General features: G+C 42.4%; 1 protein-coding gene across 15 annotated transcripts in view; it reads left to right on the top strand.

Moving 5' to 3' along the window:
* SETD7 (SET domain containing 7, histone lysine methyltransferase) overlaps nucleotides 1-21,797 on the top strand; it is a 52,170-nt gene extending 30,373 nt beyond the window's left edge. For 4 of the 15 annotated variants that reach the window (XM_074040496.1, XM_005555949.4, XM_074040497.1 and 1 more), the window contains 4 exons: nucleotides 3,665-3,746; nucleotides 6,678-6,795; nucleotides 9,924-10,081; nucleotides 15,998-21,797. In XM_074040496.1, the coding sequence (XP_073896597.1) occupies nucleotides 3,665-3,746; nucleotides 6,678-6,795; nucleotides 9,924-10,081; nucleotides 15,998-16,178 (539 nt within the window). In that variant the 3' untranslated portion in view covers nucleotides 16,179-21,797. Of the gene's footprint in view, nucleotides 1-3,664; nucleotides 3,747-6,677; nucleotides 6,796-9,923; nucleotides 10,082-10,478; nucleotides 11,237-13,392; nucleotides 13,721-15,485; nucleotides 15,583-15,997 lie in introns of those variants that run through there. The other 11 variants (XM_074040494.1, XM_065545514.2, XM_074040493.1 and 8 more) reach the window with 6 other exon arrangements.
* Nucleotides 21,798-22,647: the final 850 nt, after the last annotated feature.

The following is a 22,647-nucleotide window of genomic DNA, read 5'->3' as shown; positions in this document are numbered from 1 at the left end:
ATTACTCCAAAATGAAAAGTTTATTTAAAAAAAAAAGGAGGTAGTAATCTTTGAACTACAAACTCTGATATATATGCCCTTGATCTATGTTCTAAAAGGAGACACTGTTATAATATTTAGAAATGAGGAGACTTGAAACAAGGGAGGATCCCAATTGGTGATGCCAATTTTAAAACTTCAGAAGTAGCAGCATTTTTAGTGGCAGGTGCCTGAATTTAAGAATCACCTAATCTGAGACCTAGCTCTAACATTTACTATATTATCCTTGGGCAAGTTATTTATTTTTTCAGAACCTGTTTCCTCATTACCAAATGTGGATATTAGCACCTACCATAAAACACTGTAATGAAAGTTGTTGTTATTACATTCTTCTTGCTATAAATAAGAAACAGTAGGCTGGGCCTGGTGGCTCGCAGCTGTAATCCTAGCACTTTGGGAGGCTGAGCCGGATGGATCATTTGAGCCCAGAAGTTCAAGATCAGCCTGGGCAGCATGGTAAGATCCTGTCTCTACTAAAAAATATATATATATATATTAGCTGGACATGGTGGCATGTGCCCGTAATCTCAGCTACTTGGAAGACAGTGGTGGGAGGATCACCTGAGCTCAGGAAGTCAAGGCTGGAGTGAGCCGAGTGCACTGCACTCCAGCCTGGGCGACAGGAGTGAGACCCTGTCTTAAAAAAAAAAAAAAAAATGTTGAGAGTGAGAATTCTCAAGGGAATTATTATTTTTTTAGAATTTCTGGTTGCTTTAGCTGGGTGTGGTGGTGCATGCCTGTAGTCCCAGCTACTCAGGAGGCTGAGGCTCAAGAACCGCTTGAACCCAGGAAGTGGAGGTTGCAGTGAACCAAGATAGCACCCCTGCACTCCAGCCTGGGTGACACACAGAGATTCTGTCTCAAAAAAAAAAAAAAAAAAAAAAACACTTCTGGTTGCAAATAAACATTCACTTCAAATTAACTTAAGGCAAAAAAGACAGGGGGAATTTAACAGCAAGATTCTTGCAGACCTCAGGTATTTTGAAATGTTAAATAGTTTGAGCCTCAAAAGGGCCAGGAACCATGGCTGCTCTGGCACTCTGAAGATCCCATGGACAGATCTTTAGTCTAATGTTCTGCCATGTTTGTGTTTCTCCTCTGCCCCTTTCAGTTATAATTATTGACCTGTTGACTAGCCAGCGGGTTAGGGGGTATAGGGTTATGTGACTGTAGGGTCCAATGGTTGGGGAAGGAGAGAAAGTAATGCAAATATCTCACGTAAAACACTCCTTGGCCTGTCGCCTCACCAGCTTCTCCCTTTCTCTGTGTGCTTTTGTCACCACAAACTACTTCTAGTTCTCTACGTACTTTCTGTGGAGTTTCTCACCTATGCCACTGGCTGGAATTCTTCTTACCTGGTCAGCCCTCCTCCACATAGTAACTGCTTTCCTCGGCTAATTCCTGCTCCATCTTTTAAGCTTAACTCACCTTTTATAATGAATGTTTGTCAATTGAATAAATGAATTCTAGTCAAATGGCATAACATTCTGTAGAGGAAAGGAGGGAAAGTAAAGGATGTGCCTGCAGCCTGTGCATGTCTAAGGGAGCAGAAGAAGGGACAGCAGGCATTGGAAGAGATAGTATGCACTCCCTGAAAGCAGCAACAGAGGTTAATCCTTTTTGTATCTACGTAGTCCCTAGTGTTGTACATGTAGTTGGCACTCAGTACATTTGTCATAAAAGTTTTAGTCTAAGGAGCTAGATGAAAGTTCATAGGAGAATTTCCACTCAATAGAACATATATTCCACACACAATTCTGGCTCTTTTTAAAAAGTGGCGGCTGGGCACAGCACCTCACGCCTATAATACCCGCACTTTGGGAGGCTGAGCCAGGTGGATCACTAGAGATCAGGAGTTCCAGACCAGCCTGGCCAACAAGGTGAACCCCGTCTCTACTGAAAATACAAAAATTAGCCAGCCAAGCATGGTGACAGGCACCTGTAATCCCAGCTGCTTGGGAGCCTGAGGCAGGAGAATTGCTTGAACCCAGGAGGCGGAGGTTGCAGTGAGCTGAGATCACACCATTGCCCTCCAGCCTGAGTGACAGAGTAAGACTGTCTGAAAAGAAAATAAAAGTGGGGGAGGGTGGTTTAAATTCTTTTCATGGATTGCTTGGTGGTCTGTTACCACTTTGCTCTCAGATCCAATCCATTCGTCATTCTTTCACTGCCTGCTATTATTGCAAGAGGCTGCTGCCCCTTGTGGCCTGCGTTTTTCAGGCTCCTGTGTGTTTGACTTCTGTCTGAGTTTGGCCAAAGGGAGGCCGCTGGCTGGCTGGGGACAAAGCAGGAGAAGGCAGCAGGCAGAAGCCCTCTCTGTGTCAACCAGCATCTCCAGCAGTGGCCCCGTCACCTCCTGATTCCATCTCCCTTGAGTAAGGCCCAGGCTAGTTCCAACTACCCAGCTCCAGAGCTCCAGGAGCACCACTGTGTGCTCTGTCCCTCCCGCCTGCAGCGGCAGCTTCCCGCTCTTGCCAGTGTCTGGGCTCTTCACGGCTCCATCTGTCTTGTCAGCATTCCATCCCCTCTATGACCAATTCCCTGAACTGAATTCTCTCGGGCGAGGTGGCGGGCGCCTGTAGTCCCAGCTACTCGGGAGGCTGAGGCAGGAGAATGGCGTGAACCCGGGAGGCGGGGCTTGCAGTGAGCTGAGATCCGGCCACTGCACTCCAGCCTGGGCGACAGAGCAAGACTCCGTCTCAAAAAAAAAAAAAAAAAAAAGAAACACTCAAATGGTCTGTTTCTGTTGCAGACACTGACTGATTTGGATTGGTTTCTGACTTGTAGTTTGAGGTATTCCTTGGGGTTTTGGTGGTACAAAAAAAGCCACTCACAAACAAACAGAAAGAGGACCTAGTGACCATTGGTAACTACTGAAGAACTACTTAATGGGATTATGAGTTTTCCCTTAGTGTGTATAATCATTTGCTTTGCAGGAGTAAGCCCTCTGATTCTAAATCTTGTTTCTTTCCCTATCAACCTTCAGAGCATCTATCTTCAGTGCTCTCTGTGAAGATTCTCTTAGGCTAACCATTCACAGAGAGCCAGTGTTCATTCTCGGGCGGTTGTGTGCCTTGGTTTCTAGACTAAATTACTAACTGGCTTCTGAACCACCATAATAGAAAGGAGATTACTTTGTTAATGCTTTATCAAAAGCAGTGCTGTTCTCCTTAATTCTGGTGAGGCAGAACTTTATTCTTAGTGAAGGAGACAACTGCCAGGGTTCAGTTGTTGGATTCTGTAGACTGTATCTGTAATGAAGAAAACCACCAGAAAAATTTAAAACCATCATCCAATTTGATCTGAGCCAAGAGATCTCAGAATTTCATGACAAAGCGTTTTATTGATTCCCAAGCATCCTTTAAGTCATTTTAATAAGGAAAATTCAAGAGCGAATTGGGATGTTAAGAGATGCATCTGATGACTGTTCATGAAGTCCTGAAGATAAAAGTGAAGAGTAAATCTAAAATGTATCCACTTAAATTGAAGAACTTCATTCTAGTTGGTATAACTTGATCAAGACTTTTGGTTTTTTAACTCTCCATTGTCCCATGAATAGAGAGAAGTGTTATAAATGCTCTTCCCTAACTCTGCACCTGTACTGATATTTTTGTTTGCTTTTCAGATTCAGTGTACCACTTTGATAAGTCGACTTCATCTTGCATTTCTACCAATGCTCTTCTTCCAGATCCTTATGAATCAGAAAGGTAATGTCCTCCTTGTGGTTTTAATTGCACTGTTTATGTGAGGTTAAAGAAGCCTAGTGGTAGGAACTTATGCACCTCTGTGACTCTCTGCCCAGGCTAGGTTCCAGCTCAGACCAAGCTCCTCATTAAAGTGTCCTTTTCCTTTGCAAATCCTCAAATAAACATTTCTATATTCTGAGGAACAGTGTTTTTATTCTTATGTAGAATCTGACCCTGTAAGAGAGTTTCCCCACCCATAAATCACAGAACAGCTTGTGTGTCTGTCCTAAAGTATAACCTCCAGGTAGAAAGAGCAGTTGAGGCTGGGCATGGTGGCTTATGCCTGTAATCCCAGCAATTTGGGAGGCCAAGGCAGGCAGATCACTTGAGGTCATGTGTTCAAGATCATCCTGGCCAACATGGTGAAACCCCATCTCCACTAAAAATACAAAAATTAGCCAGGTGTTATGGCGTATGCCTGTAATCCCAGCTACTCAGGAGGCTGAGGCACAAGAATTGCTTCAACCTGGGAGGCAGAGGTTACGGTGAGCCGAGATCATGCCATTGCACTCCAGCCTAGGCAACAGAGCGAGACTCCATTAAAAAAAAAAAAAAGGCAGTTGAGCCAGGCAGCCAGCTATGTCCTGGCCGAGCATCCCGTTCTTACAGTCTGTGCTACCGTCACATGCTGGCCCTCTAGGGGAACATTTCATGCTCTTTAAAGCTCTAGCCTGTGCACACAGGATGCCTCCATTTCATCTTAGTCCAGCTGAGGTGTTCTGGAACACAAGACAGTTTCTTTCTTTCACTAAGAGAAGACAAGAGTGAAACAAAGAAAGTGTAAGAGAGAGGCATAAAAACATTCTAGCTTATAAATGACAAGTTTCTGGTTTGTAAGCCCACCCCCAGAGGGTCACGTCCTGTCGCACTTCATGTCTTATTTATGAGGATGGCTAAACTGTAGCTCTTGAGTCTTGGTGTGGCTTTCTCTGGTACCCTCTCTGGGATTGTTCTTATTCCTTAGCAACAGATCTGTTTATGAGTAAGCGTACTATCTGAAATTGGTTTTCTCTTTGCCTCACTTTTTGTAATCATGGCTTACCTCCCATTGAGTTTCTGTTCCCATCTGAGAAATAGGCCTCTTCCCCCATTCGACTGATAGGGCTGACCCCACAAGGTCACAATGACGAATGGACTCTTTTTTGACATGAGGCTCTGGCCCAGTTACAAAGGGAAGGGTTTAGCTTTTTTGTTAGCTCTGAAACACAAGACCGTAGCCATATGTGTTAGTCTTTTCTGTTATTATTGTTGTGATGAGGCTGCATAATGATGCCCTCAGAACTCTCAGTGGTTTACAGAACCAAACATTTTGTTTTACACTCATAGTTCTGTAGGTTGGCTGAGGTTCAGCCACTTTTGACTGGAATCAGCTAAGCTCAGCTGGCTTAGGCTGGACTCCAGGTTTCAAGTTGGGTTCAAGTCTGTTTCACATGTTTTCTTTACAAGAGAAACAGGGAGCAACAGCCCCCTAGGGCATATTCTTCTAGTGGTGACAGTGAAAAGTCTGGAGGAGGCCATCAGAAATTTGCCCCAGCCCTTCACACCTGAGACCTGCCTGCAGCCACTTCTGCCCATGTTCTACCAGCAAAGCAGATCAGATGGCCAAGTGAGAAGTCAGTATCCTCCACCCACCCTGAGGGAGGCACTACAAGGTCACGTGGCAAAGTGGCAGGATGTATATAATTCTATCACAGGGAAGAAGTAAAGAGTTGAAAGCAATAAATTAGTCTTCCAGTTCATGAATAAGCATGAGCCATGTAACTAAAATTACAGATGATCAGTTCCTGTAGGGTCATTCCATCCCAGTGTCTGATTAAATCCAGTTCCATAATTATGAGTGCTTTTTCTTTTTTTTTTTTTTTTTTTTAAGACAGAGTCTTGCTCTTGTCGCCCAGGCTGGAGTGCAATGACGCAATTTCAGCTCACTGCAATCTCCGCCGCCTGGGTTCAAGCGAGTCTCCTGCCTCAGCCTCCCGAGTAACTGGGATTACAGGCACCCGCCACCATACCGAGCTAATTTTTGTATTTTTAGTAGAGATGGGGTTTCACCATGTTAACCAGGGTGGTCTTGAACTCCTGACCTCAGGTGATCCACCCGCCTCAACCTCCCAAAGTGCTGGTATTACAGGCATGAGCCACCACACCCGACCAGCTGTTTTCTTATAACGGTGGTTGGCAAACTTTTTCTGTAAAGGGCCACATAGTAAATATTTTAGGCTTTGCAAGCCATATAATATCTGTTGCAACTACTCAATTCTGCCTTTGTAGAGCTAAAGCAGTCATAGGCAATACTAAACAAATGGGTGTGGCTGTGTCCAGATAAAACTTTACTTACAAAAATGAGCAGCAGGCAGACTGGACCCTCAGGCCATAGTTAACTGACCCCTGTCATGAACCCTTTTGTTGGGATATGCTTATTGGATATATCTTATTAATTGTCACTGTTTCATATAAAAGATTCATCTTGAGGCTTAACTAAAACAGCCTCCTTTCCCTCCCATCTAACACTGACAAACTTAGATATCGCTTTAATTAACTTTGAAAAAATGCTTACTTGTCCAGTAAGACAGTGAAAATTGTCATTAACTAAAAACATAAATCTTCCAAAAAAATACCTCATATCAAGCACTGAGCATCTTTATGAAAATATAATGATAATTTCTATATTAGAAAGCAAATTTTAAACACCACTCTTAAAAGAGACGTAACTACCATTTGTTTAATTTCCAATGCCAAAATATTGTGGTTTAACTTTTTCTTCCTCCCTCCCTTCTTAGTTGAGTTATGAATTGACATTTTGGATTCAGTAGCCATAATGATATTTTGGCATTTGATGTAAGGAATGACATATTAAACTGAAAAGGTCACTATTCAACTCTTTTTTCAATTTAGGGTTTATGTTGCTGAATCTCTTATTTCCAGTGCTGGAGAAGGACTTTTTTCAAAGGTAGCAGTGGGACCTAATACTGTTATGTCTTTTTATAATGGAGTTCGAATTACACACCAAGAGGTGAGTGGGGGTGACAGTGGAAAATCAACTTTGTTGGTTAAAGGACTTTGCTTCAAACAAAATCTCTTTACCTTAGTACTCACTAGAAAGTTAAAGAAACAGATTGACTTTTTTGTAAAATTGATTGGACATTCTCCTCCTCTTTATTTTAAGCCTTAATATGATTTTTCAAAAGTTCCACAGCTATTTTATAGAGAGTGGGGTGATGCCATCAATAAGACAGTAATTGGTATATTGGACTATACCAATGTCTAAAAAAATTGAGATCCAGTCAGACTCTGTAAATAACTAACTTACGACGTTGGGTGGGGTACTTTATAGGAAGGCCCCCTACATCTTCTTGTGCAAAAGCCATACTATATCCTACATTTTGTCAGGAGGAGTTCTTTTGTCAAAAAAATTAAAAACAAAATGTTAAAGAGTTGAATCACCTCTTGCCTTTAAGATATAATCTTTGATATATTTCAAAGGCTTCATGTATGTTTTCTGTTTTTATTTCTTCACTTTACAACTAACTTCGCTAAGTGTCTGCCTAAGGGCAAAAGTTCAATGTTTTTAGCACAGCTTATGCGCTCCTTCCTTATCTGACTTATACCCGTGTATGGGGACCTTAAGCTTATGGCTAATATCCCACATTTATGTTCACCTTTGCATTTATTCCTATGGAACAGTAAGAGGGAAATGCTGTAAAATAATAAAGTTATTACACTTTCAAAGCAGTTGCACAGACAAAAGATGGTGATGTATTCAAACTGCACTGTGGTCTGTCAGACTATGTTCCATGCGAAGGCCAGACTTCTGTCAGCAATCCAGAGAAATTCAGCATACAAAAGGTGACGTTGGGATATTGATATATTATTTACTTACTCATTTTACAGGTAGGGAAATTGAAGCCTAGAGAGATTACACAACTTGCTTAAAGTCAAAAATACAGCAAATAGCAGAGTTCAAGTAGGATTTCAAACTGCAGAATCTGGCTTTGTGCTGAACCTCACTATGTTCTATTGTATAAATGAATGTGACACCCTTCTTGCCCTAATGAAATTTAGATTCTGTTGGGGAGATAAGAAAAATACACAACTAATGGCAGCATAAGGTAGATGGTACCAGGTGCCATATATCGGTATCACATGACTTGTTTTGGACTATTAAGATCCATGAGGCAGAACCTACAAATAACTCAAACAAATTTACAAGAAAAAAACGAACAACCCCATCAAAAAGTGGGCAAAGGATATGAACAGACATTTCTCAAAAGAAGACATTCATACAGCCAACAGACACATGAAAAAATGCTCATCATCACTGGCCATCAGAGAAATGCAAATCAAAACCACAATGAGATACCATCTCACACCAGTTAGAATGGCGATCATTAAAAAGTCAGGAAATAACAGGTGCTGGAGAGGATGTGGAGAAATAGGAACACTTTTACACTGTTGGTGGGATTGTAAACTAGTTCAACCATTATGGAAAACAGTATGGCGATTCCTCAAGGATCTAGAACTAGATGTACCATATGACCCAGCCATCCCATTACTGGGTATATACCCAAAGGATTATAAATCATGCTGCTATAAAGACACATGCACACGTATGTTTATTGCGGCACTATTCACAATAGCAAAGACTTGGAATCAACCCAAATGTCCATCAGTGACAGACTGGATTAAGAAAATGTGGCAAATATACACCATGGAATACTATGCAGCCATAAAAAAGGAGTTTGTGTCCTTTGTAGGGACATGGATGCAGCTGGAAACCATCATTCTTAGCAAACTATCACAAGAACAGAAAACCAAACACCGCATGTTCTCACTCATAGGTGGGAACTGAACAATGAGATCACTTGGACTCGGGAAGGGGAACATCACACACCAGGGCCTATCATGGGGAGGGGGGAGGGGGGAGGGATTTCATTGGGAGTTATACCTGATGTAAATGACGAGTTGATGGGTGCTGACGAGTTGATGGGTGCAGCACACCAACATGGCACAAGTATACATATGTAACAAACCTGCACGTTATGCACATGTACCCTAGAACTTAAAGTATTAAAAAAAAAAAAAATCCATGAGGCTTTTTTTCTGCTTTTGATCACTGCTGTATCCCCTGCACCTAGAACAGTGCCTGGCACATGGTACCACTTAGTAAACATCAGTTGAGGGACTATCACATATAAACAAAAGCACAATTACAATTTAGCAGTGGGGGAAATGGTATACCTTGAGAGTTAACAGTTTTGTATGAAAATGTCGTCGTGTTGGCTTCAAAAGGCTGGACTGCTGTCATCGCCAGCTCCTGGGGTGAGTTGGTCAGGAGTGGTTTGGAGAAGAGAAGCCTGATGGTTACACTGTTAGTAACCCCTGTTGTAGATAAGAAGGCATGCTGGTAATCGATGGCTGCCTGCTGGTCAGAGTGATTTCCCACCTGTAACAAAGGTAGAGGACTTGCCTAGAGTACATTCTTGCATCCCTTACATTTCTGGTTCCATTTGTGTTCTTACTTTGTTTTTTTCTTTTGCCTCCTCTTCTTTATCCAATTCAAGTTATCTAGTTATATTTTATGTATATTCATCAGGGACTTTAAATCCTTTTTTTTCATATGGAACAAGGAAAAATGAACAAATAGTAAGTCGAGCTGCATGGCACTGACCACACATGTCATTTGCACTCTCAGTGTGTGGAGAGATGCCTTGTTTTGTTTTGTTTTATTTCATTTTGTAGTGCTCAAATCTTGAAGTTTTGGCTGAGTGTGGTGGCTCACACCTGTAATTCCAACACTTTGGGAGGCCGAGGTGGGCAGATCACCTGAGGTCAGGAGTTTGAGACCAGCCTGGCCAACATGGTGAAACCCCATCTCTACAAAAAATACAAAAACTAGCTAGGTGTGGTGGTGCACACCTGTAATTCCAGCTACTCAGGAGGCTGAGGCATGAGAATCGCTTGAATCTGGGAGGCAGAAGTTGTGGTTAGCCCAGATCATGCCACTGCACTCCAGCCTAGGTGATGGAGTGAGACCCTGTCTCAAAAACAAAAATAATAAGATAAATGAGTTAATATCTCTGATGTCCTTTGAACTGTGGGGAGAAAGGTCCTCTCTAAGGCTCGCTTTTTTGTTTTCTGCAGGTTGACAGCAGGGACTGGGCCCTTAATGGGAACACCCTCTCCCTTGATGAAGAAACAGTCATTGATGTGCCTGAGCCCTATAACCATGTATCCAAGTACTGTGCCTCCTTGGGACACAAGGCAAATCACTCCTTCACTCCAAACTGCATCTACGACATGTAAGTATCACTCCGAGCTGCTGGGGCGGATCTGTGCCTCAGGGCCCTGAGACTGAGGAGGACAGTAAAAGGTGTTATTCTGCCTCAGATAAAGGCTGCTTCATCCGAATGACCATGGGTCCTCCGCCATCGGCCTCAGGGTTATGACTTGAAACTCAAAATATAAACAGCCTCACTCTGTGGCTTTGCAATCTAAGAAATGGAAAGTGCTTTGAAGAGGAGAAATGATATGGAAATAGTGTACCATACCGAGGGGCTGCTGTTTTATAGCTGCTCTTTTTGTCCTTCAGTTTTCTCATTCTGGACAATTAAAGATAGTGTTATTTGAAATAATAGTAAAAATTGAAATTACTCTGCACAGTGGAGAAGATAAGGAAGCCCCCCCTTTTTTTTTTAGATGGATTTGCCCTCTTGATGCCCAGGCTGGAGTACAATGGCGAGATCTCGGCTCACTGCAACCTCCGCCTCCCGGGTTCAAGCGATTCTCCTGCCTCAGCCTCCCAAGTAGCTGGGATTACAAGCATGCACCACCACGCCCAGCTAATTTTTTTTGTATTTTTAGTAGAGGTGGGGTTTCACCATGTCAGTCAGGCTGGTCTTGAACTTCTGACCTCAGGTGATCCACCTGCCTCGGCCTCCCAAAGTGTTGGGATTACAGGTGTGAGCCACTGCGCCCGGCCAGGAGCCCTTTTATGACGTGAAAGGAAGAAGGAAAATAAAGTCCTAAGCCTAGGGCATGACGTGTCAGTGTTGGAAAAGACCTATAAAATCAGAGTCCCTATTATTTGCTAATAAAAAGGAATGAAGTACTGACATATGCTACAACATGGATGAGAATTGTAGACACTATGCTAAGTGAAAGAATATATGACTCCATTTATATGAAATGTCCAAAATGTAGGAAATCCATAGAGATAGATAGTAGATTAGTGGTTCCCTAGGGCTGGGGACGGGGGATGGGGAGTGTGTGCTAATGGGTATGGGATCTCATTGTGGTCTCATTTTGGGGTGATTAAAATGTTCTAAGGTGGGTGTTCTAAAATTAGATGATGGTGATGGTTGCAGAATTTCGTGTGTATTTGTGATATTCAGTTGTTGAAAGGCCACTGAATTATCTACTTCAAAAGGTAAATATATAAAATGAGTACATATATTTATACTCTGTGTATAAAATACAAATAATCCTCTTAGAGTTTGAGCCTTCTCTTCCATCTGCTCATTGAACCTCTTCTTGGAAACCTCCATTGGTGTGGAGCTTACATTATCCACAAAGGTTCAGAGAAATATACAAATGAAATAGACATTACAAAATTAGCTTCTGGGCTCCGATGACTAGAAAGTTCTTTTTTTTTTTGAGACGGATTCTCGCTCAGTCTCCTAAGCTGGAGTACAACGGCGAGATCTTGGCTCACTGCAACCTCTGCCCCCCAGGTTCAAGCAATTCTCCCACCTCAGCTTCCCAAAATAGCTGGGATTACAGGCACCTGCCATCATACCTGGCTAATTGTATTTTTGTAGAGATGGGGTTTCACCATGTTGGCCAGTCGGGTCTTGAACTCCTGACCTCAGGTGATCTGCCTCGGCCTCCCAAAGTGCTAGGATTACAGGTGTGAGCCACCACCCCTGGCCTAGAAAGTTCTTTATAATGAGCCCAAATGAGTTTCCCTGTAATATTCAGCCCTTGGCCCTAATTGTCTCCCTTTTTTCCTGTGTCCCATGTCAGCCTCTCTTTTACATGGTAGCCCTACATACACTTTAGTAGTTTTTATATGACCCCTGAACATGTTCTTCCCAAAGCCAAACATCTCTGACTGTTCTCTAGAGGATATAATTGGGATTCTTTGTACCATCATCATTGCTCTCCTTAGCTTGGTGTGAGAATGCCAGTTATTCTTAGGAGCCGGTGAGCTTCCTGCAACCTTTTCTTTTCAGTTATAGCTTGCAGTCCCTCAGTCATCTTGCTTGTTAGCATAAGCAGAATCAGATCATGTGCATTTAATCTGTAGCAAAATTGCCAGGATTTGGAGGTTCGTCAAGAATGTCCCTTCCTGCATCCTTGAAATGGCTTAAAAATTTTCCTGGCAATGACTTGCTCTCTTTGGCAGCCCATAACAAGCACTGAAGCTACTACTTCTGTTTAAAGGACGGGTAGAAATGGCAAAGGACATGTGTCATGTGAAATGAAACTGACACTGTGATTAACTCCAAGGCTTTCGTGGCCAGGGTGAATTAGGCCAAAGCGTCATTCCAAGCTGCACACAGCTTAACAACAACCCTTTAAAGGGGTGGTAACAAACAATTATAAATGCTACTTAAGACTACTCCTTTAAAACAAACCAGGTTTTTTATTTCATTGCAAGGACATGATTTTTCTCACCAAAAGGAAGAGAGCACAGGAGACGAGAAGGTTTCATTTGTACAAAACCCAAGTCCCTGTACTCTGCCAGTTTTCATTTTGTTTATTGTTGTTTGTTTGTTTGTTTGCAAGCCCAGGGTGATCAAATCTTAGTTATTTGGGGTAATGAGAAGACTACTTGAATAATAACCAGATATGAAATTCAGATACCAATTAATGGTATTCATTTGTTTCAAAAATCATTGGTATTGATATGTACCTTTTTTTTTTTTTTTTTGAGATGGAGTTTCACTCTTGTTGCCCAGGTTGGAGGTACAATGGTGCGATCTCAGCTCACTGTAACCTCTACCTCCCAGGTTCAAGTGGTTATCCTGCCTCAGCCTACCAAGTAGCTGGGATTACAGGCATGCACCACCACACCTGGCTAATTTTTGTATTTTTAGTAGAGACAGGTTTTTGCCATGTTGGTAAGGGTGGTCTCAAACTCCTGAACTCAGGTGATTCACCTGCCTTGGCCTCCCAAAGTGCTGGGATTACAGGTGTGAGCCACCATGCCTGGTCCTGATATGTACATTTTAACATAAACAAAACATTTTCATAAGCTTTTTTAACTGCAGTCTAGTACAAAATGCCAAATGGACAAATAGATAAGAGCTGCTTTTCTAGACAAACTGTAGACAAGTGGCTAAGCCACTTGGCACAAAGGTTTGGTTTGACTGCTAATCGTGTAGCTCACATTTATAGACCACTCACTCTGGGCTGGTGCTGTGCTAGATGCTCTTCATGCATTGTCTCATTCAGTCCTCCTAGTAACTCAGTGAGGCCACTACTATCACCATCGAGATCACAGACAGGAAAAGCAGGTCGCCAAGGCAGAGCAGTTAAGGCTCTTAACCACTGTGCCTTCGGGTCATCTTCAACAATCAACACCTGAAATTGAATTCTTTCTTTTCAGTCTGTCAGTTATCTACACTCTGAAAATGGTGATGACAATGAGCAGGAAAATGAAAATAAAAGAGGATTATAAAAGAAGCTTCAGGCCTGGAAATTCAACACAGGGTCTGTTTTTGGTTTTTTGCAGTGTACCAGAGGTTAACCAACCTGTATTTCAGGAACTTTTTTTTTAGTAAAATATGTTAATTTACTTTAATTTTTTTTTCCGAGACGGGGTCTCTGTCATCCAGGTTGGAGTGCAGTGGCATAATGTCAGCTCACTGCAACCTCTGCCTCCCAGGCTCAAGCGATCATCCTACCTCAGCCTCCCAAGTAGCTGGTACCAACAGGTGCGTGCCACCACCCCTGGCTAGTTTTTTGTATTTTTGGGAGAGGTGGGGTTTCACCATGTTGCCCAGGCTGGTCTCGAACTCCCGAGCTCAGGTGATCTACCCACCTCAGCCTCCCAAAGTAGTGGGATTACAGGCATGGGTCACTGCACCCAGCCAAGTGAAATATTTTAATTTAAGCAAAGAGTCGTGCTTTTCATAAGGAATTCCTGAATCCACAGTCTAGGCATCTCCTTTGGGGTGGAGTACAGGCTGATAATTCTGTTCACATGTGTGTTCACAGATGCATGCTCACAGACAGGCAGTAACCAATATTAGTTGAATCCTACTTTGTGCCAGGCACTGTATAAGGTGCTTTCTATATGTGACCCCATTTTGTCATGACAAAGACCCTATGGGATAACTATTAGTAGTATTATCATGATTTTACAGATGAGGAAAGTGAGATCCAGAGATATGAGGTGGACTTTCCAAGAGGACGCAGTAAAACTGTGTTGAATCAGGACTCACACCAAAGTCTTCTGATACCAAGTGTCCTTTCCACGAAACATGATATGATACCCAAGTAGGGTGGACATAGAGGCCCCTTTGGTGTGAGATAAAGGTTGTTCCTTTTTAACTCCACATAAAAGAAGTCCCGAAGCTACAGACATGCCCATTCCTCCACCATTGATAGAAGGAACCAGCCAACTACTTACTATCATGCCCCAAGCACCAATCTTTTTTTTTGAGACAAAGTCTCACTCTGTCACCCAGGCTGGAGTACAGTAGAGCAATCTCAACTCACTGCAATCTCCACCTCTTGGGTCCAAGCGATTCTTGTGCCTCAGCCTCCCAAGTAGCTGGGGTTACAGGTGTGCGCCACCACACTCAGCTAATTTTTGTATTTTTAGTAGAGACAGGGTTTCACCGTGTTGACCAGGCTGGTCTCAAACTCGTGACCTCAAGTGACCCACCCACCTCGGCCTCCCAAAGTGCTGGGATTACAGACGTGAGCCACCACGTCCGGCTGCCAAGCACCAATCTAACTTAGGACCTGGAACCTTCTCCTTTGCTGTCTCACCAACCCTTTGTTCAAAATACGACAATAAACTGGGCGCAGTGCTCACACCTGTAATCCCAGCATTTTAGGAGGCCAAGGTGGGCCAATCGCTTGAGGCCAGGAGTTTGAGACCAGCCTGGCCAACATAGCAAAACCCTATCTGTACTAAAAATACAAAAAATCAGCTGGGCATGGCAGCGCACACCTGTAATCCCAGCTGCTCGGGAGGCTCAGACATGACAATTGCTGGAACCTGGAAGGTGGAGGTTGCAGTGAGCCGAGATCATGCCACTGTACTCCAGCCTGGGCAACAGAGCAAGACTCTGTCTCAAAAAAAAAAAGACTATAAATGAATGAGATTGATTTGACCAGACGCATATAAAAATAAAGCTGATTTCTTCCTGGTCATGCCTTACATATATCCATTTCAGCAGCTGTTAGGTGAGCTAAGTCTATTTATTGCTTATTTATCTGCCTGCTCTGCAGGGAGCTGTGCAGATGAACAGGGTTGGGAGCCTTTGGCAAATGAACATAGCCATAGTGTTAACCTCGTTTCTGGTCCCAAGAGGACTTGTTGTAGGAAGGAGATACTGCTCCCTTCATAGGATGCTCCACAGGGAAATACTAAATAAGCAGGTTGGCAGGGAGGTCTAGACTTCCCTCTTGGGAAGAAATCTTCATCTACTTTCGTGCTAGAAAATAATATTTCCTCTCTATGTATAGGGTGGAAAACAGAGTTTTTGCCTTTGAAAATCCACAGGGCTCTTTCTTACAACTCCAAAAGCACTCTGGTGAAGCCTTCTCCCTGAGATACAGCCAGGTAATCTGATGCTGCTGGCCAGACAAGCTCAAATGCTGGCGGGCTGCACTGGATCTGATTTCTCATTAGCGACAGATTTTTGTTGTTGATCATGATTGTTGGTTTATAAATGCAAGGTGCCAAATATGCTTTAAAAAACAGAGCAGTGCTTTTCAGACTTTAATATACCAGTGGATCACCTGGGGGTGTCGCTAAAATACAGATTCCAATCCAGCAGGTCTGGGATGGGGCCGAGATGCTTCATGTCTAATAAGCTCTCGGGTGAAACTGATGCTGGGTGATCACACTTTGGGTACCTACCAGGCGTGCCCAGGGAAGAGTGCCTGGGGGTGATTCCTCTATCAGCCCCTCCCTAGTCTTTGCTTCCAACCTCCTAGTCTGGCCCGGGAATGACTGTGTGCATCTTGATGTTTAGGTTTGTCCACCCCCGTTTTGGGCCCATCAAATGCATCCGCACCCTGAGAGCAGTGGAGGCCGATGAAGAGCTCACCGTTGCCTATGGCTATGACCACAGCCCCCCCGGGAAGAGTGGGCCTGAAGCCCCTGAGTGGTACCAGGTGGAGCTGAAGGCCTTCCAGGCCACCCAGCAAAAGTGAAAGGCCTGGCTTTGGGGTTCAGAGACCTGGAATAGAAACTTGGATCTATGCACTACGTTTATCCGACAATGGGACAACCAGGGACTGCTCATGCTGTGACGTCACATCCTCTCACCATGTGTTAGCAACGACTTTCTCGCATACTAACTAGGTTTGACTGTATTACTCATACCAGATTTAAAATTAGCTAGCCTTGCAACAACGTCCTACTGAGAGGTATTGTCAAGCATTTGACATAAGACAGCGTGATGTTCTTTGGTGGTTCAAGTCTAAATCTGTACCACATTCAGAGATGCCAAATGATTAGACTGAAACAGGGAAATGGGGTTTTTCAGTCATTTTTAGTCAGTGGTTTTTCCATAGTGCTTTTTTTCCTATGGCCAGTGCAAATTGTGTTACCACACTTGCATATGTGCCATATTGAGGGTTGACAATTACTACATGTTTATTCTCTAAATGTAGTATAATTTGCCTTTTAACCTTTGATCTGTATCTTGCAATAGAATGGCTTTGTTTTTTTCCTAGTGAATAGAAGCCCACTTCTAAAGTCATTTCACCCCTCAGTCCTATTCTTTTTCTTAGATATCCTTTACAAGAGAAAACTTCCAAATGGATTTTTGCATCAATAGCAGTGTGTAGGTCTCTCTGGTTCTTTCTATATCATCATTTTATTATTATGTCCTAATATAAAGTACTGGCTCATAGGGCCAGGGTATTATTATAGAATATTATTCTCGCATGTAAACAAAGATATCTTTGCTTTAAGATGTGAGAAGAAATGAATTTACTTTGTTTGCATTAAGTTATGGAAGAGTTGTAATATATACTTTAAGAAAGAAGAGAAGAAAATTAGTATTTCTAAGCAGTAACTGTGGCAATTTTGCAATATTTTCAATAGTGCTAGTAAGTTTTTTCTCCTTGAGTACACATTAAATGTACATAACATAGTGCAGTCAGGCTTGTGACACAGTGCATTGAATTCAAAAGTCAAATAGCAAATTTGAATTCTAACAGAATTCAAAAAGCAATTTTTTTAGTCAGTACTACTAAGGCAGACATACTGATTACTAGGTACAAATCAAACCTTGATGCTAAAACTCTTCATCATTGTAATTTCAAAGCACTTACCTGCTTCAAAACATTGTAAACTAAGACTGAACACCTGTATAGTTTAAAAGCAACACTATCAATAGCATTTCAGCCATTTTGCCAGCCATGTGTAATCACAACAGCAGAAATAAGGAGAAAACCCCTGTTTTTTAGTTTAGCTAATTAGATCTGTAACTTCACTGGGATTGCTCTGAATGAATTCTGAGAGTTTTGTTTTTTATACGCACCCTTACCACATGCCATAGCTATGTCTCTTTTAGACACCTCGATGTGGTGGCTGGAAGAACTGGAGAGCAGCTGTTGTGCTGATCTGCAGCTGTCAGCTGTGGTTCCTGTCACCTGAGTCAGTTTGGTCTGGAAAGCTAAGGCCTTCCAAGCTATAGCGGAGAGTGAGCTCCAGCTGATGAGAGAAGGCTTGCAGTGGGAGAAGAGTGAAGACATAGGCAGAAGGAGGTTTGCTCTTTCTTGTCAGTTGCACATAGCTTTATGAAGACTACAACAAAAGTGCTTGATCCCAGGCTGCTCATGACTTTCAGTTCAGGTGGCCCCTGGGCACATTGACAGAGTTGCCCTTCCCTTCTTTGCAAGGCCAAGCTTCCTAGAGCACCCAGTTGCATACTTTGCAGCTAGGGGGCAGTGGTTTCAGGGAGATCCAGTTGGATCCCTGCTTGAAAGCTTAAGCCGATGGTTCACCCATGAGAGGAAGTTGTTGGTGCTTCCAGAAAGATTGCCCACCAAAGGAATTGAATAGAGTTTTTAGATTTAAAGGCACCAGGATAGGGTCACTTTTATTCTGTAGAAAGAGACCGTTTTATACACTGTGACGGATGGGCCAGGGCCTCTGGACTTGCATTCTGATAGGTGCTTTAATTTAAATGTGTCCCAAAGGGAGTGATTGTCTTCAGGAGAAAGATGGTTTGCATTAAGCTCACTCAGGTGAGTTGTGCAGCCGGGTCAGGGAATGAGGTCAGGGAGAGGATAGTGCTGGTCATGCCCCCGATGCAGCCATGCTCTGAATGATTTCATTCCTGAGAGTGATCGCATTCTGGTCCTGGCTGCAGTGGGGTACAATTTACATCCTAAGGGGCTACTCTATCCCATTCAAATGGTATTTTTTTTTCAAAATTGGATAAAAGGAATTGAAGAGTTGAATGTAGTGATTAGTCCGCTAATCATTTCTTCAGATGAGATATTGAATGGTAACACTCTGAGCTTAAAACTCAGCAGTGTGTCTGTGACCTCCACGCAAATCAGAGGAAGCAATGCGCCCTCGCTGAGCCTCACTGTGTCTTCCTCCCAACTCTCTTCATACTCTCTGTGTCTTCCAGCTCTTCTTTCTCCTGCTCTTTCCTCTTCTCTCTGCATATGTGAGAACACCTGGATGTCCTGTGTAACAGCAGCCCCATCTGCCCTCTCCTGTTCCCTGTTCCAAGTCCTCTGCACCGTACTCTCTTGAGTCTCTCTGGCTCTGTGCATGTCCTCGGGTCCTTCCCCGTCTGGCTTTCCCTCTGTGTGTCCCTCTCTGTTTGCTTATGTCTCTGGCTCTGTCTCTCCCACCCCTCCCCTCACACACACACATACTCCCAAATATAAGGCTCTGTCACAGGTTGGAATCAGAGTGGGGCTTGAGATTCACTGAGTTCTGTAGGTAGAGAAAGAAGTCAAGAGAGTGGAGGTTCTATAAGGAATTAACAGCTGAGGACGGAAGGGTTTGTTTCTTGTTTGAACCTAAGTGCAAGTGGAAAAGAATACTCTGAATGTATTTTTCTACTTTACATCTGCTGGGGAAGGAAATATGTCAGGAAGCCGCCGCATCTGGTCATTTCATCAGCATCAGAATCACAGCAGACGTGGAAGATTCCATGTGGTGGGGAATAAAGAAATGACTTTATGCTCTCCTAAAAAGCAGCGGGAGCCTGTGTGTGTGTGACACTGTAATCTCAAGCAGATTCACTCAGAGCTGTCTCAGTCCAACTCCTGCATGACCAGATCTTCCCTTAGCATCTTTTCTGTGATGAAATATTATCTTGTGTTAGAGTTAGGAATAGGAACTAACCTGTAGGAGCATGTCCCCAAATGGACATTTGAATGGACTAACAAAAACAACTGGAAAGACTGAATTTCCGACACAAAGGAATGATGAGATCAAAAAGAAAGCAGTGAGGAGTTCTTGAGTCTTGTAGTACCTATTCTTATTTTAACTTGCTTCATCCTTGATCTACCCGAGACACTAAGAAGGAAATTAGTTTTCCAAGAGCTCTTTGAACCTGTCTAGGACTGTAGTTAAACCTATTTGCCCTATGGGGGTTCTTCACACTTGAAAAACTATTTCCTTATCACCAACAACCCACCCGGAAAGGCCAATGAGGCCAAATGTAACCATTTTTAACATTTAAATAGAACTATTAAAATTGCATTAATTGTGAACAGTGAATTAAAGGGTTATCTTCTCCGGGAGACAGTATGTGGCACTTTTAGTAAATTTCGTTTAATATATAAAAATTTAAATCACTCACTGCAACATGCATTTAAAATCTTCCGAGAAGGTAGAGGTATCGTTTTTTCCCTTTTGTTTTGTTTTAAAACAGTTGCCTCAAGCTTCTGTCTTAAGAGTAGTGACTTAGAATCCAGACATCTTTTGTTTTAGAAAAACAAGCAAAACTATGTTGCAAGACTGACAGTTGTAATGTTTATTTGCCACAGATCAAAGGTTCACAAAGTATATCAAATCTACATCTACTTGGGGTACCTTGATAGATTATTACTATTTTTCTTTTATCTTTCCCTTCAGGAATTTGGAACCTCGGTGTCACTTTTTTTAATTTCAAAAATACTAAATTGTAATAGTTTTCTTTTGCCAAATGTGTGCATACATATTCAAAGCAATGAAACTATTTCAAGCCATACAACCACAGGGGTGGGAACCCTTTTCACAAATTTTAATGTGTTTGTATGTAAATAGATGTTTGTATGAAATATTTTCATGATAGAATGAATATATTTAAATGAAGTTGAATTATTCCAGTGCTACTTAAACACATTACAAAAATTTTGGTGAGAATTATCTGAGTCTATTGAGATGTAATGCAGATCAATTTTGATTTTTAAAAATCAAAAGCCTACAATAACTCTGACTCTCAGCAACTTCCTCGGCGTTGTTGCACCTGACGTGGAGAGAGCTCGTAGGCTTCCCCAGTGCCTCAGCCGCTTCCTGGTGGAAGTTAGGTGCTAATGGAGGTGTGTTCACCTTTTAGTGATATCACTGCAGGCCTTTGAGGGGCCTGAGAGTGAATCAGAGGCATTAGAGACACCGGTGCAGTTATCTGGAGCACAATTTCTTTGCAGGGCAGCAGAATCAGAAGCCAGACTTGGCCATGTGAACCTCGAAACTGGGTTTCCCGGCCGCCATCAACCGTCACCCTTACTGCCTAGTCACACACGTCAGGGAGGCTGCCCTCAGTGGAGTTGGGGTTCAGACCCCAGGGTGGGACTTCACAGTTTTGCCAGCAATCTCTACCTTCTGACTTCCGCCTCGCAGAGAGGAAGGAGAAGGGAGCATCTGGCAAGGGGCCCATTTCTCAGCACAGTACATTTCCTGTCTCAGCTCTGGAAGACTATGCACCCAAGCACCAAACTTCCAACCAGAGAGAGAGACGTCCTCCGATAACAAAATCCTTGCTTCCTCTGTCTGTGACTTTACACACAGTTGTTCAAAGTTGTTAAATATCAAGACCAATCACATCCCTAGGACATACCTCCCAACTCTCCTGACTCTTTTGTTATTGAAAAAACAAACAAACAAAAACTCCTTTATGATGATATTCAACTTGAGTGGGTATTTTTTTTCCCACTTTGGTCCTGGATATAATGAAATGATACATATTAGGATAAATTTTCACTGTGTATAGTAGCAATATGAACACACATGCCAATGTATCAACATATCTACTTGGTTACATTTTGGGTTACGATAATTAACCTTGATTCATGTATTGGGAAGCTACAGGGACTACGTAATGCCTGCTTATCACATAGGAAAATTATGTCCATAATTCTGAGCTCCCTTCTTCAAAAGTTTCCTCCTGGGTTTTCTATGTTCTCTCTTTATCCTGAAATACATTTATTAGGTTGTGAGGTATGTTTAAGGAGTAGAAGCCGGGGGTATGCTTTCGGCATTTATTGCAACCAAAAGTTAACCCCATCACAGTTAACGAGCATCTTTGGTCTCTTGTGGAATTTGAACTAAATCTATGAGCCTTATTCAATATCTATAATTCTATGATTTTTTTTTAATTATGGGAAATTAATGAAAGATGTTTACATGAGTAATGTTTGCCCTTACTGTGTTATGAATGAGTTTTTTGTAGTGTGTCTGGGTGCATGATGCAAGAGAGTAGGAAAAATGTTTCTGAAACAAAACTTGACAAATATTTGTAATGAAAGTAAATTTAAAGATTGCTATAATTGCGCTATAGAAACAATGCAAGTATTAAACAAAATATACAATCATCTGTCGCTGTCTTCCTTTGATCATCTAGGTTAGAAAAGCAATAATGGTTTTCTTATAATGTGTCTACCTGTATATTTAAATTATTAAGTGAACTTTACATTTTAAGTTGTTTTAAAATATTATTAGCCATTTATCATTTTCAGAGCATTCTAATAAGAGCTGAGGATGAGTCGGAAAAGTTTGGAGCTTGCTGTGTATTTGATATGATTCCACATACACCCATAAATCCAGAAGGATTAGCCACACCAACAGAAAGTGTCGGATTGAATACATACATGGTAAGGGTCTGGAATGCGAATGAGATGATCAGAGCAAATAGCTGAAAGACAGGAAATTCAATTCACGATTTAAAGAAAATATAAAAATTTTGTTAGATGTTGTGGTAGATTTTAGCAGTCTGAGGATGAGTCTGAGCTGAGAACCCTGGCAATCCCTTATTCTGGCCCTAATCACAGTCAACATTTCCTCTTTTTTTTTTTTTTTTTTTTTTTGTAATCTGAGATGAAGTCTCACTCTCACCCAGGCTGGAGTGCAGTGGTGCAATCTTGGCTCACTGCAACCTCCACCTCTGGGATTCAAGGGATATTCCTGCCTCAGCCTCCCAAGTAGCTGGGATTACAGGCACATACCACCATACCCAGCTCATTTTTGTATTTTTAGTAAAGACAGGGTTTCACCATGTTGGCCAGTCTGGTCTCGAACTCCTGACCTCAAGTGATCCGCCTGCCTCAGCCTCCCAAAGTGCTAGAGTTACAGGCGTGAGTCACCGCGCCCGGCCAATCAACATTTCTAAAGCACAAAAGCCAGTGACAAAGGGAGTCAACACACTACTTCATTATTAGCTGGGCC

The sequence above is a fragment of the Macaca fascicularis genome, chromosome 5, assembly GCF_037993035.2.
Source record: "Macaca fascicularis isolate 582-1 chromosome 5, T2T-MFA8v1.1".
Classification (NCBI taxonomy): Eukaryota; Metazoa; Chordata; class Mammalia; order Primates; family Cercopithecidae; genus Macaca; species Macaca fascicularis.
Note: the sequence above shows the minus strand (reverse complement) of the source record. Positions and strands in the feature narration are given on the sequence as shown.